This window comes from Siniperca chuatsi, linkage group LG21 (genome assembly GCF_020085105.1).
Source record: "Siniperca chuatsi isolate FFG_IHB_CAS linkage group LG21, ASM2008510v1, whole genome shotgun sequence".
NCBI classification, from domain to species: domain Eukaryota; kingdom Metazoa; phylum Chordata; class Actinopteri; order Centrarchiformes; family Sinipercidae; genus Siniperca; species Siniperca chuatsi.
Window position 1 is genome coordinate 7,882,762 of NC_058062.1, and position 19,095 is coordinate 7,901,856.

The 19,095-nt window shown below is 37.0% G+C and overlaps 1 protein-coding gene and 1 long non-coding RNA gene across 2 annotated transcripts; both read right to left on the bottom strand.

Moving 5' to 3' along the window:
- Positions 1–1,041: 1,041 nt before the first annotated feature.
- On the bottom strand, positions 1,042–4,253 carry LOC122868359. The gene is made up of 3 exons (XR_006376091.1): positions 3,464–4,253; positions 1,616–1,640; positions 1,042–1,525 (listed from the first exon to the last, which is right to left on the bottom strand). It is a non-coding gene; the product is annotated as an uncharacterized LOC122868359 (long non-coding RNA).
- Positions 4,254–8,069: 3,816 nt separating this feature from the next.
- arf2a (ADP-ribosylation factor 2a) lies at positions 8,070–17,426 on the bottom strand. The gene is made up of 5 exons (XM_044180200.1): positions 17,272–17,426; positions 11,471–11,625; positions 11,221–11,331; positions 10,971–11,095; positions 8,070–10,345 (listed from the first exon to the last, which is right to left on the bottom strand). Exons 2-5 carry the CDS (start codon positions 11,613–11,615, stop codon positions 10,184–10,186), a joined length of 543 nt encoding a protein of 180 aa, XP_044036135.1. The 5' UTR covers positions 11,616–11,625; positions 17,272–17,426; the 3' UTR covers positions 8,070–10,183.
- Positions 17,427–19,095: the final 1,669 nt, after the last annotated feature.

The window sequence follows — 19,095 nt, forward strand, 5'->3', positions numbered from 1 at the left end:
TGTTGCATTTACTTTACATCTATATGTCACTGATTGTCCATTCAAATTTGACAGAAAACGTGATTAGTTACGCCTACCAATATATAAAATCATTGAAATTAGCTCCACCTCGCCCAGCAACAACATTAAAATGCTGCTTACAAGTTTATGAATCAGTAAAAAGAATTCAATAATATATAATAATATATCTCTGACAAGGGCCATTCTGCTGCAAAATGACCACTTTTACTTTTGATATCTTAAGTGCACTTTGCTGATAATACTTAACTTTACTACTAAGTAAGATTTTGAATTAAGAGCTTTGTAATGAGTATTTTACACTGACATACCATTACTCTTACTGCATGTGCCAAACAACTACTGAAAAACAGCAAATTACAATAAATGAATTCACAATTGATACAAACGCAAATATAAGGTAGATAACAGCATAATAGCAGAAATGAGCTACTAGCAGACGCCAACTAGCAGCCAAATGTTAGCCTCATAGTTAGCTAATGTAGCCAAGCATCAGCCCATCATTAAAGCGCCAAAACATCCATGTTAGCACAAATAAATACACACCTTAGGCCATGAGTACTCTGCCATTTGGCTTGAAATGGGTTTGAGGCTGACAGCTGACATGAGGAATAACCAAGGAACTGAGATGTGAACAAACAAAACAGAGGACACAAAGCATCGCCAATTTAACTAGACCGGCTCAGGTGTGACTACTTCTTCCTTTTATCAAATAAATAACCCAACCTGTACACTACACTTAGCATACATGAAAGATTGTTTTCCCTCCTGTATAGATTTCAGCTAATGTCCATGCATAATTGGTATGCAAGTGTACACTCTTACAAGTAACAGTCAAAATTTTACTTAACTAAAAGTAAATTAGCTTCAAAATATACTCAAAGTACCAAAAGAACTCATTATGCATAATGGCCCATTTCAGAATCATATATATTATATTATATTATATTATTAGATTGTAACTATGGATGCATTAATGTGTAAGCATCACTTTAATGTTGCAGCTGGCAACGGTGGGGGTAATTGTAACTACGTTACATACTGCTGGGTAGCTTAATCTATAATATTGCATCAGAATTTATTACTTTATTATAAATATTATTATTATTATTAATGTGAATCTGCAATGTAATTAGTGACTAAAGTTGTCAGATAAATGTACTGGAGTAAAAAGTACAATATTTGCCTCCAAAATGTTGTAAAGGAGTTTAAAATGTAATTAGCTTGTTCTTTTTCACACACAGCAGACATTTTTCTTCAACTACGAGGCTACAGATTCAGCTGTGTTATGAAATCAAAGAGTTCTTGGCCTCAGCGTTAGTCCACTGCTAATCATTTGGACAAATCCTGTGTTTCCATGGCAATGTGAAAGGCTAGAGATGACTCGTCTTCAAAGAAAGGTGCAGTCACTGGTGAACTCTGTTTCCTTTGGCGTGTGTGGGTGGATGGACAGGATTTAAAATACCAGCCCAGCCACAGGCACACTGCTGAGCACCTTCTGTGACTTCTGCACGCCAAGAAATGCAAGTAACCATTAATGTTAATGCATGCATTGAGCACGTAGATAGAAAATGTTGTAGTAATGGAAAATATTTACCTGCATTGTCAGACGTCTTTAATCACTGCAGTAAACAGGCAAACATATTTATATTAACACGCATAAAATACAACGTTCACACATGTAAGCATAGATCTACAACAACCTTTTACACCATTTTTTGTTGTTTATTGTTGCTCAACATTCCCACCAGGCAAAGATAAAACTGATATGAGATGCGTGACGATGTATATGTGACTACTTCTTCACCTACTCTCTCCTACCCTTTACAGTTCATTACCAATATCCTTTGATTGAGCTTCAAAGGTTGATCACTGATACAACGGCTCAATGACAAACAATGATGCAGTGCCTCGGCTCCCCTGGGATGGAGGTCGTCAGTGGTGGAAGTAGTATATAGATCATTTACTTAAGTAAAAGGAGCATTACAACAATGTAAAAGTACTCCACTATAAGTAAAGGTCCATTAAAAATCTAACTTAAGTAAAAGTACAGAAATATTATCAGCAAAATGTGCTGAAAGTACTGGTTCTGAAGAAAAATGGCCTATGACTGATATATTATTATAGATGACATTATTAGATTGTTATTATTGATACATCATTGCTTAAGCAGCATTTTACTGTTGTAGCAGGTTGGGGGTCTAGTTTTAACTACTTTATATACAGTTAGGTAGTTTAATCCAATGGGCCACAACTATAGGGGTTAGGCCCCCAAGATAAGGGTCACAAGATAAATCTGAGGGGTTGTGAGGTGATTAATGTTGTAGGAAAGAAGCAAAAAACAAACTTCTGCTAAACGAATTAGTATTCATTTTTTGGACTTTTCTCTAAGCTTTTTTGTGAAATAATGAATCATTTTACCTCTTTGGGCCTCGAGCAGTTGTTTGAATTAAACCATTCAAGTTTAGAGGGGAAATCTCTCTTTGGTGGAACTGCTAACAACTCATGGACATCTAAAACGTGACAAGGGGCCCCAACCTGAAACTGCTTTTTTTGTGAGCGGTCACAAGTGAAAAAGATTGGGAACCACTGTTTTAATCTTTAATAATGCATTGAGTTTTACAAGCATATTTAATGTTTTTTAATGTAAAGTCTTAAACTGAAAAGTAACTAGTAACTAAAGCTGTCAAATAAATGTAGTGGAGTAAAGAAAGTACAATATTTCCCTCTGAAATGTAGAGTACAAGTATAAAGTAGCATATAATGGATACTCAACCTCAAAACTATACTTCAGTACAGTTGAGTAAATGTACTTGGTTACTTTCCACCACAGGAGGTCATGGGGAAGTAGTAACAATGTTAGTGCAAAGAGGGATGCTGAAAAGTTGACATCATGGTGGTGTGAACAAAGGGTTAATGTGCTGTGAAACTACAGAGTGTGATGTCACACATCAGGGTGAGATTCAGTGGCTCCACAGAGAGCACCTGTCAAAGGTCAAGTGTAGCTCAGTGTGTGCGATTCTATGTATCCTAGGTTAGAATTATTTCAGGTCATTTCAGCTTTATTTGATAGCCAGGGCGTGTGAGAGACTGAGCTAGATCATGGCAGGAAAAAAATGTGATGTACTTGAGGGTAGACCGCAAATGTGTAGACCCAAGTGAAAGTGATTCAGATCCACAGCACTGTAAGTAGATGATAATAACCATAGCTCAACCTCAATTACAAAGCAGGTCTTTCAAATAAAAATATTATCAGATCAGTTCAGCAAGCATCTTGTAATTCCAGTAGAAAGGGTAACCGGCAGCTCCTGCAAGTTGAGGGATGATACTAGGATGTAATCATAGGCTGCCCTCTGTTCAATTAAAGAGCCTTAGCAAAATAAAAGTAGAGCTACATCGCCATCCCTCTGCACCCCAGCATGTGCACTCTCAGCTAAATGAAAACCTGTATCGCAGTCCGTGTCTTGTCTCCTGCTCTCCCTTCTCCATGTCTACGCCGTCGCTCTCTATAAATACATAAGGTGCTGTTTCCAAGGTAACAACTCTATGGAGAATTGGCCACTTGAAATCAAGATGGAGTGGAAAAGGAGGGTGAACATGCTCTTTGATTGTCAGGAAAAGACCCTCATCTTCACTGCGTCACCATATGTCCATCTCTGTCACTTGGGACTATCAGTCTTCATTAACCTCATACTTCATCCCACCAGCTATACCTGTGAGAGAGAGGCATATGTAGAAATGACTCCCATTAGTGTCAGGTTATGTGTTTGGTGTTTGATCTGTAGCTGAATGGATTATTTGTATATCAGTCTCGTCATCTAACTCTTAGCTCAATATTTGAACGACACATTGCCAAACTGCATTTGTTCGATTCATTATGAAAGTGTGAATATTACAAATGGCAACAGTAACATCTACTGGTAAAGAATCTATCAATAAAGAGCTGTTTTAATAACAGTTTTCTTGTGTGGAGATCAGTCTACCTGCTAATGATGTCCATACATGCATCAAGGTAGACATGATAGTATACTAACACGTTCGGGGAATGCCTTTTGTCTTTTGATTGCTTTATTTTGAAAGTTTATACAGGAAGTGTGAGTGATAGCGTCTCCTCTGCGCTTTACCTGAGTGAGTGTATTTAGAATTATGAGTACTCACTGCCCTCCAGTGGTCGCAGTCAGGAAATGCAAAATGACATTCAGTTTCTCAGTATAAAAATATGTATGTTTCTGTGTCTAATTGCTTATCACATTTTTTAAATTTATTTATTTATTAATATAATTTATATGTTTATTTATTTTCAAAATGTAAAGCCTTGTTTAGGCAAGTAGCTTGAGTGAAGAAATTACCCTGTTCATTGTTTTCTGGTGGTCACAGTTAAAGTCTACAACTCCACATTCTTCAGTGTAAATAAAACAGATAATTATACTGATAATTATTACTTTTTAGAGGTATTAATGAGGATATTCATATAGTAATAAGGTCGATGTAGCTGTATTAAAAATACACTGATATCTAACAATATAAGCCCCTGCACCATGAAATACACCCCAATAAATATTCAGGAATAAATACCACCTCTGTGAATGTTTGATTTTATCTCCTTTTACATACTTGGTGGTGGACAGAAATATTAGGTTCATTGCTGTCTCCTTTGATTGTTTTATTTTTAACGTTTTACCAGTATTTTTAATAAGTGTTAATATACTGTAAGTATAGTCGTTATGCATATGTTGACATCATCATTAGTGTGATTAACAGTAACATCAGTATTCCTAAATATTGTATTAAAAAAGGGCTGTTTTCATACGTTCTCTGGTGTGGAGACTAGGAATCTACTTGCTAAACAGTTCATACCATTGACTGCATACAGTCTATGGACATGATAGCATACTGACAATTCCTGTGAATACTTTCAAAATAATATATATATTTCTGTATTTATTTACTTAGAAATATTTTTTTAATTCAATTTTTTTCAGTTATGCATGATTTTCAACATTTTAATGAAACCATTATATATTCAGTTTTGATGTGTCTGCTTCTCCAGATTGAGAGGAATTGAAAGGGTTACATTCTTCAATGTAAGGCATACTATATGGCATGTATTAGATGTTAAGATGAGTTTTAAAAAAGCGTAAAAGGTAATTAAGAGGGAGGGATGAGGCGCTTGAGAGTTAACTGTGTTCAAGGCACAACAGGGCTGCTCCCACTCAGCTCACATGCACAATAACTCATCCACGTGTACGGTACACAAAATTCACGTCTTGGTTTTAGGGTCATGGTTCGGTACATTTGCGGTACAGCAGGGAAATCAAGATAATGCAGAAAATAACATTTTTGTCATTTATTATTATTTAAAAAATAGGCTATGGCTGCCTTTAATACCAAACAAAAGATAAAGATAAATTTAAAACAAAAAGTAAGAAATGTGGGCCTGTTTTTACATAAGTAATTTGAAAACCTAAACTGATCCATAAGATCCAACTGACAATTTAAAAAAAAAAAAACAACTGATGTTAGAGAAGAAACCTAGAGCAACTTTTATGTCCTGTCATATCATCAGATTACATACTTTCACTCACAAACAAACCTTATTGGGATTTTATGGACAACATACTGTATAAAGAATAGTGTGGCAAGCTATTCCCCCCTCACGGGTGTGTGTGTGTCAACATACGTCTTATATTAAAATTTGAAATGAAGTGTCATGCTTAGTTTGGCTCCTTTTCACTATTGTTAAAAGACCTATAGGTTAAGCCTGTTGCTCCCCTTTTCGAACCGTGTAATTATTTAATATGTACTCTGTGATTAAGAAAGTACTAAAAAAATACTTATCTATACTATAAAGTATTTACAAAATATTTACACTGAAATAAAGCGTCTTTCCTCATCTGGATTTTGGTGGATTCAAATAACCAAGCATATACTGCGTGACTAACAATTCGTTTTCTAAATTCATTTCACAGAAAAAACTGATGGTGGAGTTCTTAAACAAATCTTCTGTTTTCTGACCTGTTGTGACAACATAAGGCCACATTTTCATAGTGACAACTAAAGCTGCTAACAATTAGTCGATTAATCAATTAGTCAACCGAAATAATCAGAAACTATTTTGATAATCGGTCAAAGTCATTTTTCACGTAAAAATGACAAACACTCTCTGGTTCCAATTTCACAATTGTGAGGACGTGCTGCTGTTCTCTTTTATATGATAGTTTGAAAATCTTTGGGTTACGGACTGTTAGTCGGACAAAACAAGATATTGGAAGACGTCACCTTTGGCTTTAGGACATTTTGATGGGAATTTTTCACCATTTTCTGACATTTTATCGACCAAATGATTAATCAAGAAAATAATCTGCAGATAATTCGATAATGAAAATAATTATTAGTTTGCACGTGTAGTGACAACTTCATATCTCCTCAGCTTTGGTCTTAGTTTGGTCAGCTTTACAAAGTTTCACTTCATAAACCCATTCATGTTCCCAGATTATATTTCTATATTGAATCCACTAGATGGGGCTCCATCCATGGTTGTTTTTTCTCTAAAAGGACCAATGATGTTTGAAAGAACATAGTGGTGTAGTTTGATTGGAAGAACAGCCTTTAATAATATACTGTGTGTTGGTGTCCTTTAATCTCAGACTTCATTTACTTCTCATCCATAGGGTTCTCTTGAATGCTGTGCTTTAATGTCCAAGATTGGTGGATTTATGCTGCCTAATCACAATGATTATAATGTTATAATTTATATGTCTAAAATGGGGAAATTCTCTTTTTACTTGTTCTTCCCCAACCTGTTGTTCAAGCACACTTCAGAGTGGATGTATGCTGACCTTGTGGGTTAGACTTGGGGTCTGGTGGAGCTTCAGATCATGAAACCACCATGCTGATTCTAAATATGCTGAGTATCATTTGTAAGACTCCTTACACTGCTCACTACTTTTTTTTGCAATTTCTGCAAAAATAAAGTCTGAGTGGCAGAGTGGTCAGATGGAGACACATGAAAGTCCGCATGGAGTTTGCAAAAAAGCACCTAAAGGACTCTCAGACTGTGAGAAAAAAAGATTCTCTTGTCTGATGAAACCAAGATTAAACTCAATTCTAAGCATCATGTCTGGAGGAAACCAGGCACGGCTCATCACCTGCACAATACCATCCCAACAGTGGAGCATGGTGGTGGCATGCTGTGGGGGCTGTTTTTCAGCAGCAGGGACTGGGGGACTGGTCGGAGTTGAGGGAAAGGTGAATGGAGCAAAGTACAGAGATACTGTTAATGAAAACCTGGTCCAGAACCATCAGGACCTCAGACTGGGCCAAAGGTTCCCCTTCCAACATGACAAAGACCCCTAAGCACACAGCCAAAGACAACGCAGGAGTGGCTTAGGGACATGTGAATGTCTTTGAGTGGCCAAGCCAGAGCCCCAATCAAACATCTCTGGAGAGACCTGAAAATGGCTGCCCACCGAAGGTCCCTATCCAACCTGACTGAGCTTGAGGGGATCTGCAGAGAAGACTGGCAAAAACTCCCCAAATCCAGGTGTGCAAAGCTTGTTGCGTCATACCCAAGAAGACTCGAGGCTGTAACCACTAATACATTTCTAAATGCAATTTCTAAAATCCCGATTTAGCTTTAGCTTTAAATGATTCGCATAACACTGCAACAAAACAAAATGTGAAAAAAGTGAAGGGGTCTTGCTGAATGCATTGTATATTCAGATTTGATGTGCCTGCTTCTCCAGATTGACAACACTTGGATATAAAGTGTCTGAAGGCATCCGATACTGAGCTACACACAATATTCGATTTGTCCAAGTGACGCAGGCTTACACACAGAGCTGTTGGTAACATCAGTGTGATCCTAGATAGACACCTATCACTGGCAGGTTTTTTTTAAGTGAACTTGACTTGAAAGTCACATAATTCAATATGACTTTTGTTAACTATAGAGGAATTTAAAGGATTACATTCATCACTGTAAGACAGTTTCTCATATGAATACCTTGAAATTAATTAAGTTATTCCAATTAAAAGGCCAGTAAAGGAGATGAACAATAGAGATCTCTTTATTATAGTGCATTTATCAGATGTTACAAGATGAGTTTAAAAAAGCGTAAAGGTAATTAAGAAATACATATGCACATACCTTGTCATTTGTACAGAAACGATCTTGAAAATTAAAGCTTCACATCTGAACAAGGGTAGGTGGATGATGTTAAGTTAAAATACATTTTCCAAGAGAATATTATATACATTTGTATTTCTTGCTGTATACCAGATGATATCACTTATCCTATGAACTATTTTTAGGAAATACCATAACGAACAGACAAAGAAAGCCCTAAAGAATAGTTGATCAGTTACGCAAACATTTCAGGATAACACCTAAATGTCCAGTTGTAGAAAAACAAAAAAGGGAAAATGAATTTTCCTTTAGAGGTCAGTGTGATATTATGACCTTAGAGTCATCTTCTCTCAGTAAGGGGTGTGCGCAGTTCAAGATTGGTTTCTTATTAATCGCAGGAGCCTTTGGGAAACTATTCTGTTACTGGGTTAACTGGTGGTGCTATTCTTACTTGCACATTTTAACTGTCTGCTGGCGTAGTGCAATGGAAAGGGTTATTGTCTACGGATTAGTTGCAAGTGCTGATGGATAAACTGTCATGTTAACATAGGCCGGTGTGCAAAGTTTGTGCAAATGGCATGACAGGGACATAATGTAAATAACTCCAGGGGAAGCGCCCTGGCTACATGCAGGAAAAACACCATAAAGCCTGAAGCATTGAGGAAGCATTTACAGTGCTGAGTCATACAGTAGGCCAGAGCAAACACTTCCAATTCAACTGTACCGTCTATCACAGAGCTGACAATTTGTTCAAGAGCATGTGTGTCCTCTGGAAAACACGAGGGGGCGACCTCACGCTCTGCAGGTGAATCCAAAACCTAACCAAACACAATGAGCCCTTTCTGAATCCAACCAATTGGTCCCAAGAGCATTTTACTCAAAAGACTGGACACCTGGCACATCAGATCATGCTAAAGTAAACCAGGTCATGCGTGAATCAACAGTAACATAAAAAAAGTAATAATAATAATAATAATAATACAATTGAAAACAGACCCTAACCCAAAGAACTACATACAAGACAAAATAAGACTACCAGTAAATAAAAAGCCACCAGAGTGGGAGCAACTCTAAAAAGGCCTCACTGTTCCAGATGACTGGATGTAGCTGAAACACTCACAGCACCCCGAAGATCCACACATCCACCAATGACGTGGTAACCACACTCAACACACCCCCATATATATAAGCATGCACCGAAACATTTATTGCCTTTTCTAGACCCAGTCATGATGGATCTTTTAACCCTGTGTGTGTAAAAAAAAGGACCAATGAAAATAAATATCATGGGTCATGGCCATGAGAGAAATAACTTTTAGAGGTGGAAATGAATTGAATTTAAAAACTGAAGAAATTATTCAACAAATGGGGAAACTTATCTACAGGAACAGATGCTGAATACGACTACAAGCTGACCATTACTTGACTTGAGGAATCAAACTAAATTAAACTATGAGAGAAAATCAATAAGTATTCAGTGTTCACTGCAGCAGTCAAAACTCAAATCCACCAAAACTCAGTTTTCAAAAGAATGTGAACTGATCTGGGATGTCAGGTATTTTATTGTATCAAACATGACACAGGTACACTGTTGTATATGGTGTGGCTTTTCAGGGTGAATAAACAGGTAACAAAAAGGCCTTAATGTCACTAGCAGATGTAAAGATTGAATTATTGTTATCGTTTGTTTTGTTTTTTTAACAAACATTCTTGACAGATGACACGCTGGACTCAATATGTGTCATTCTTTGCTTCGTAGAGACCAGTGCCTTTGGATGTGCTGACACTGGAGGGATGAGGTGCTTGAGAGTTAACTGATCACGGCACAGCAGGGCTGCTCCCACTCGCATACATTCATTCATCCAAAAATACTCATCCAAACACACACATACAGTACACAGATGCAGGGGAGCACTGGCCAAAGGTCCAACGCTTCAGATGAAAGAGAGGAAAGGAGAGGAGAGAGTGAGACCAGGACCAGTGCAGTCTCCCATCACACTGCAGACAGAGATGACAGACAGGAAGTGGAGTGGTGGATCATTTTGCGTTCTTTAGCTGGTTTGAAAGCCAGTCGAGACCCTCATAGAGACCATCTCCACTAGTGGCGCACGTGGCCTGGATATACCAGCTACGTTGGCGCAGGGAATGCAAGCCCAGCTTGTCTGTGATCTCAGCTGCATTCATGGCATTGGGCAGGTCCTGAAAGAGCAGAAAACACAACACTTAATTTATGTTTGCAAAGATCACTTTATTTAAGGCCAGTTGCTATCACCAATTGCTTAATATAATTAGCAGACGACTGATCCAATATACTGGACCGGTATCAGTGTTCTTATTCACTGTTTTAACATTGCAATAATGCAACTTCATTAAAAAATTTAGCAATATAATTAAAAGGCCTATAAAGGCAGTTTGGGTAAGAGCGTCTCCACTCATAGTTAAGAAGTGATATAGTTCCAGACTAATGTTATCTTACACATTGTTTTGGCACCAATACCGATTGGAGTCCTTTAATATTGTGTATCTGTTGATACCGAGTCAGAACACTTATATTTACCTAAGTGTTGATTAAATGGATCTGACAAATTGAAGTAACAGCTGCAGCTAAGTCTGACACACTTTATTTATCAGGAGTTACTAGAAATACTTAAGGTGCCGATTCAAAAGTATTACATTTATAAGCTGAAATTATTGTCATAATATAAATGAAAGTTTAACTGGGGAAGTGCGACTCCTGAAACTGATGTGAGGCCATCAGCTAGAGAGAACGTGTCACTCTGCTGGAACAAAACATTTTTTAAAAAGGACAGTGACAATAATTCACCTGTTTGTTGGCAAACACAAGCAGCACAGCATCCCTCAGCTCATCCTCAGCCAGCATTCGCATCAGCTCGTCCTTCGCCTCACCAACTCGCTCTCTGTCATTACTGTCCACTACAAAGATAAGGCCTGAAAAGGGAAAAGAGGTGGTTTGTATGAAGGAATTGGATACAGGTATCCACATGTACTACAGGATTCAACAAACATTGTATTGATGCTTGTACAACAGACTCTGGCAACATGAGGTCTCTCACCTTGTGTGTTTTGGAAGTAATGCCTCCACAGTGGCCTGATCTTGTCCTGACCACCGACATCCCACACTGTAAAACTGATGTTCTTGTACTCTACCGTCTCAACATTAAAACCTGCGGGAAAAACAAAGACAGATGAGTGATAAAAAGGTTCGAGTTGTCACACTGCATGGTCATCTTACCAATGCCAAGATATCAGTCGCTGTAGGTGTTAAGCTGTGAATTTCTCATACAGATGTAGGAGAGGACTCACCGATGGTAGGGATTGTGGTAACAATTTCTCCCAGTTTGAGCTTGTACAGGATGGTGGTCTTTCCAGCAGCATCCAGTCCTACCATCAGGATCCTCATTTCTTTCTTGCCAAACAATTTACCAAACAGGCTAGCAAAATTCCCCATCTTGGCTCACCTGCAGAGGGACAAACAATATAGAGCGGTCAGGTCTCTAAAAATGCGGATACTACACTGTAAATAATGGTCACAATGGTAACAATTAAGTGTTTTGGGCCCGATCCCGATGCTTTAATTATTGGGTATCTGTCGATACCAAGTCCAATCCGATACATATATTTACCTAAATGTTGATTAAATGTATGTGACACATTGAAATAACAGCTGCAGCCTACTGAAGCTGACACTTTATTTTTCACGAGCTGCTTGATCCAAATACTGGAAGTCCTGATTCACAAATATTACATTTATAAGCTTATATTATTGATATGAATCAAAGTTTAACTGGGAATGAGACTCCTGAAATCCATGTGACATGAGCCACTGAAGAGATGACATATCACCCCACAAAAAAGGACTGAACAGCATCCTGCAGCACAATCCCACTTTTAGTTTACAAGTGTTTAACGGCTCCCGACAGCCCATAATTAGATTAAAAAAAATGTATAACTAAGATTTAACTAAACAGTAGTTCTATAGTAGACCAGATAAAATCACATACTTTAACTGACACCACTGTGTCTGCCTAAAGGTGTTTTAACTATATTGAACAGTCAGGTTAAGCCAAAGTTTATGTACAGGTGCCTAAACAGCCTTTGTTTGCCATGTTTGAATGCAGAAATCTGATTCAGGTTTCCAACAGATGTTTACTTTCATTACCGGTTTATTAATCATTTAGTCTATAAAATATCAAATGACAAATAGCTATCACAAAATTTAAAATGCCTACATCTCAAAAAACATCAAGTATTTAATGTACAAAGATGTGAAACTGAGAAATGAATGTAATTATTTGCATTTGAGAATTTTTGTTTGTACTTGACAAATGATTTTAGGGCTGCAACTAACGATATCTTCATCATCAGTCAATCTGCCGATTATTTTCTTGACTAATCCATTAATCGTTTGGTTTATGAACCATCAGAAAACAAGTGAAAAATGTCATCACGATTTCCTACAGCCCAAGGTGATGTAATCATGTCTCGTTTTGCCCGACCAACAGTCCAAAATCCATTTACTAAAACGTAGGACAAAGAAAAGCAGCAGATTCTCACATTTAAAGGAACCATCAAATGTTTGGCATATTTGCTTGAATAATAAAGTAAATGACTAATCGATTGTGAAAATAGTTGCAGATTACTTTCTTGATCAACTAAGTGATTAATCGACAAATCATTACAGCTGTAAACAACTAATATTTAACATTTAGCAAATTCTGCATCCTTACTAGTCATGTTATGCTCTATGACAGGAAAATAAAATAAATGAACAACCATTAAGGCCAGTATATTCCAGAAGTTGTTCAGTGACCAAGTGCTGTTAATGATACTTCTGTTGCATTTTCCTCAATTTACCACTTGTTTTTTGCACAATGTCTGTTGACAACATGCCTCTGCTTGTTCTGCTCAGCTGTGCAGGGGAGGAGCAATAGAGGTACGCACCAAGAGCTAAAAGAGAGCACATTCTTCCAGTTCAGAAACAGCAAGAGTGAGTAACTTAGAAGACAACATGTGTCTTATGGCAGTGTTGGATTCCGGACAACTGCATCTATTATCAGCAAAGAAATTTATATCACTGCCTCGTCTACGACAGATTTCTGCCTGTATTATTGTTGGGTGACAATGCAAATGTCCAGTCTAGAAAAAAGCCCTTTTGTTTCAATTCTGAGGAATAGTTAGAAGTTCTCTTAAAATTACACTCCACTATAGCTGTATAGGAAATATTGACAGTACATCACATTGTCCACTGTAGGGCGACAACTAACAATTATTTTCATTAGCGATTTATAAAAGAAAATAGTCAGATCAATCGATCAAACTTTTGGTCTATACAACGTCACAATTTATCCAAACCTACGTTGACATCTCTTAAAATTGTTTTGTTGGACCAACAGTCCAAAACCCAAAGATATTCAGTTAATTATTAGAGAAGGATCAGTATCAAGGCAGAGCCAAGCATATTTTAATGGATTGGTGTTGGCTAAAATAACATCAAAATTAAATCCTTTCTTTACTGAACTCTTCTGTGTTTTGTCACCTCAGCCTGCTAGTGTTGCAGCGCTGCTCTCCTTAATGACAGCTGGCTCTAGCTCTACAGTATCACAGCATTTCACTGCATAGTCAAGTGAAAATTGAGTGTGTGAATTTGAAAAATGATTTGGTCCCACTGGTGACTGACTCTGTTCTGACACCAAGGTTGGCAAAATAGACAAATTTGCTATAAGCTCTGATAATAATGAAGCTGTTATCTCTCCTCTCTTATTAGCAAAGAGCAGCATACAACAAATTCAGATAGCAGCTTCTCATTTTTAAATCAGTGCTAACTGTCGCTTTCACCAGGTAAAATGACAAATGTCTCCAGCAGTAGGTCATATCAGCTGTTGCTAATTAACGTTAATTCTGTAACTCTCCGAAAAACTCCAACAAAGTGATACATCTTTTCTCTATCGAAGTAGTTTAGTAGCTATGGCTGTTATGTCAGATACACATCTAATCAACATTTAGGTCCGTATGGGACTCGGTATCAGCAGATACCCAATGTTAAAGGACTTGGCTTTTCTATCTGTCACCCACAAAGTTGGGAATAACGGACTTATAACAATGAATAAAAATTGATTCTGATTCATTTTTATCAATCAACCAGTCAATTAATCGACCAATCGTTTCTCTACTGTAGTTGATGACAACCATGTTCTTGGATCTTTAAAGAAAAAAGAAAAAAAAACAAACAGGAAAAGCAGCTTTAATCCACTGGCTATACAGCTGTTGAAGAACTGGTTGTGTGACTATTGTCTGTTAGTGTGAACGCCATTATGCAGTATTTCAAATGGAAAGGAAATGAATGGAGACTGTTTCGAATTGATTTTAACTGTAAACAGCACCAGCAAGTCAACATTTCAAAAGTCCCCCCACACATTAAACAGGTGAAAGATTTAACTAAATTGTAGGCTCCACTGCTAGGGCTGAGTATTGGGCATAACCTTACTGTCTGAATCAACTCAAGGGTTTTGAAGAGAAAAGAAGAAAAAAAACCAAAACAGTCAAATACAAAAAAATGAATCTGCTACTGTAGTTCCTACTTTCTCAACATTAAAACTTTTGCAACTTTGTGCAATTGCCCCCACTTGACTCCACCCAAACTATAAATACTGGCATTAATCAAATTTAACAGGGCTCACTGGAGACGTACTAAGGATTGATTTAACAGGGGGGTTCAGAGTACAGTATGTGGAGGGACTACGGCTAACTTCATCTTCAGCATACAGCTTCCGTGATGTATCTATGCATTGGTTTAACATAACACAGCTCCAGCAGATAGACAGTAGATGATCATGTTCAGAAAAACATTATTTTCAATGACACAGTGAAGGTGTTTACTGTTACTAGCAAATAAAAGCTCCCACTAATATTCTTAAAAACAAATTGCAGACAAGATCCCCCTGAAAACAATATTGATTGTTTTGGGACAACAAATTTAGTTGTATCATGACAAAGTTTCCAAAGAACTTCGCTTCTTCTCTTCCCATTATATTTTTCGATATCCAAAATATCCCAAACAAAAAGGTAACATCTGTGGATGGGGAGTAGCCTAATTAGTTAAAGTAGAATATAGTGTCATATCAATATTATTTGAAATACCAATTTGAATTGGGGAATGAAATATAAAATGTATCCAGCCCTATCCTCTGCCATTTCAACACACTTAAGACGATGAAGGCTAATGACTATAAATCCCGGTCCTATGACGTAACACAGCTAATTATGTCAAGCAAACTGTCAAATACAATGGTCACACAACAAAAGGGCCTAGCTCATCTATTAACATCAGACAAAACATTAAGATCAAGCAAGGAGCACTCTGATGTGTATTATAATGAGGGGTTGACATTCTTTGAAAGGTAACAATAAGATCAATGATAGTGCAGTGCATGCAGTTATTAACTGAAACAATGAATTACCAACTATGTTGATAATCGGTTAATCATTTAAGTAACTTATCTAGAAAAAATACCAAACATATGCTGGGTTTAGCATCTTAAACATGAGGATTTTCTGCTTTTCTCTATTTTATATAATTATAAATAGAATATCTATATTCTATAGTATATATCTTGGACAAAGCAAACAATTTGAAGACATAACCTTGGACTGTGGAAATATGGGAAGATGTATTTTTTATTATTTTCTTATTCAGTGACTAATCGATTAATTAAAACAAACCTGACAGATGATTGAAAATAATCGACACTTTCATTGCAGAAGCATGCCAAGTATGTAAGAAAATCTTGCTCGATTTTGCTTCTTCTACAAAAAAAACAAAATAAATAATAATCAGCATTAATATTAGAATTAATTTTGCTACTGGTAAAATCCTGAATGATTCATCTAGAGTTAGGGTAGAATCCAGCTTCTCAGACAAATGAGAACGTGCTGTTAAATAGCTGCTCCTTTGAGTAAACAGGAATGAATGGATGAACACCATTCCTCCACAAGATATTCCCTCATTTATATACACACACACCACCTTTATTTAAATCAGGTAATCTCACTGAGATCAAGATCTCCCTTTCAAGACAGACCTGAGCACAGCAGATAGAAAGAAAAACAAACATAAAGACATAATCCGCAAATAGATTAGAAGATGGAAATTTATATGATATCATTTGGTGATTATGGAGATGGTGGTGGAGAGCATTATCTTACACGTTGGTCCAAAATCTTCCATAGGTGTGAAACTGGGTTGAGATCTGGTGACTGTAAAGGCCGTAGCATTATATTCACGCCAGTTTCATACTCACCAAACCATCCAGTGAGCCCTGGTGCCATCTGCATTTGATACGTTTCTAATCTTCACTTTTTTTTTATTCAGGTTTTTCCTTTAATTTTTTCTCCGTCTCTATGTACATGGTCAAATAATGTGAAAAGGGCACCTTGTGTTTTTCACAGCCCTAAAGTTTCAGTTGAATTAAGCTCGGTCAGTTGACTCCAACGCCCATAAAACAAAATGCTTACATGGCCTTGTTATAAAATAGAAATATGTTGACATGTGTACTTGTACTGTAAATTATGTTTAACTGATATCGAAAGGTAACGTTAAGTTAGCCTGGAGTTGGATAAATAACTGCCTCTATACTCTCAGTTTATTAATGAGCTAACGTTAGCCATAAAGCAGGAAGAGGAGTTAGCTTTAACCCAAGTGGAAGCTCGTTAATGTTAGCTAGTTAGCCTAGCTAGCTAAATGTTAGCTAGCCTAGCTAACATTTAGGAATTATAGATTAACGTTAACAGTAACTGAACAGTGCATAGAAAAAAACTCCATCCGTACAAAGACGACATTGACTGATAAATTCGATGGTTATTATTTAGGAGGAGTTTATATTCAGAGATAAAATGTTAAAAAACTTCCTGAGCAAACACAGTCGCGCTAAAGTTAAACTGCTAAGGAAACCGCTAGCGAACTTTTAAGTGTCCGGCTTCAAGCTTCCACAGCTCACAGCAAACTGTAACGCTGAAGACGTTAACAAATTCTTGGTCTCCACCCTTATTTAAATGGACATTATAGTTACAAAACACTAATGTTAAATGTTTCCAAATAATATTTGTACCTTTACTAATGCTTCTCGATCCTTCGCCGCTGGTCCTGTTCAACAACAAAATGGCGTTTTCCGGCGTCGTCGTCGTCGTCGTCATCATCCTCTTCATCGTCTTCTTCTTGGTATTTTATGACGGTGGCAAATGTCAAAACGGTACATTAGCGCCAACAAATGGTATGGAGTGTGGGTAGGAATTATAAACTCACAATCAGCATAGTTCTTAAATACTGGAAATAAAATAAATAACACTGATCTCCTGAACTTATCAGCAAAATACTTTAAAAAACTTAAATCAATTTATCCCATTACAAGTTACAAGGTATGCAAGCAACAGCCAACAAGAAAAAAAAGTAGCCAAAAAAAACATATAGCTGATATATAGCATTTGTCGTAGAAAAGGTTTCAGTCGTAGTCATCTGGACACTGTTTTCAGAATCAAGACGTTGAGGGACTACACCGTCATATAGCATTTGATTAAAGTTCAAAGGTGCTTATTCCATGGTCAGATCAGTGTTTTGGAGATGATACATCTGTCTAGCTTTTTGGTGGTTATCCCACCAAAAAGCACCACAGAGCGCCACAGGAAGTCATTCCTGCCTGTGGCCATCAAACTATTTAACTCCTCCCTCTAAGGGTTAGACTGTTTGACCCTAGGTCACTAAACTGGACATTGAACATTACATCTCCGCCATAATTAATAATAAGTGTGCAATATTCTGTGTAATACTTCCGTGCAATATTAGTTTTCCCCTTGTTAGTGTTTATCTTATTTATTGCTACTGAAACTATTTTTCCGCTTATTAATATTATTTATTACATAAGGAGTTACATTGTATTCTAGACTGTACTTTCATCACCAACCAGTAAACCCACTTGGTACTTGACACTTAGTTTATCTTATACTTATACCGACAGGATACTTAACTTATTTCTGACCTGTTTTATAGTGTTTATTTTTTTCTAGTACTTTCTCCGGTGTGCACTGACGTAAAGACGAGCTACTGTAACAAAGAGTTTCCCTACGGGGATCAATAAAGTATTTCTGATTCTGATTCTGATTCTGATAAAACATCTGTAGGAGGGGAGGAAGGGGAGAGAGAGAGAGAGAGAGAGAGAGAGAGAGAGAGAGAGAGAGAGAGAGAGAGAGAGAGAGACTTGTGGGCCTGTTTCTACATAACTAATTTGTCAGTGGGTGGAAGAACTGATCCAATGTAAGATCCATCTGACAATAAAAACTGATGTTAGAGAAGAAACCTAGCGCAACTTTTATGTCCTGTCATATCATCACATTACATACTTTCACTCACAAACAAACCTTATTGGGATTTCATGTACAACATACTGTATAAAGAATAGTGTGATGAGCTTTTCCCCCCTTACAGGTGCGTGCACCATTTTCTGACATTTTATCGACCAAATGATTAATCAAGAAAATAATCTGCAGATAATTCGATAATGAAAATAATTATTAGTTTGCACGTGTAGTGACAACTTCATATCTCCTCAGCTTTGGTCTTAGTTTGGTCAGCTTTACAAAGTTTCACTTCATAAACCCATTCATGTTCCCAGATTATATTTCTATATTGAATCCACTAGATGGGGCTCCATCCATGGTTGTTTTTTCTCTAAAAGGACCAATGATGTTTGAAAGAACATAGTGGTGTAGTTTGATTGGAAGAACAGCCTTTAATAATATACTGTGTGTTGGTGTCCTTTAATCTCAGACTTCATTTACTTCTCATCCATAGGGTTCTCTTGAATGCTGTGCTTTAATGTCCAAGATTGGTGGATTTATGCTGCCTAATCACAATGATTATAATGTTATAATTTATATGT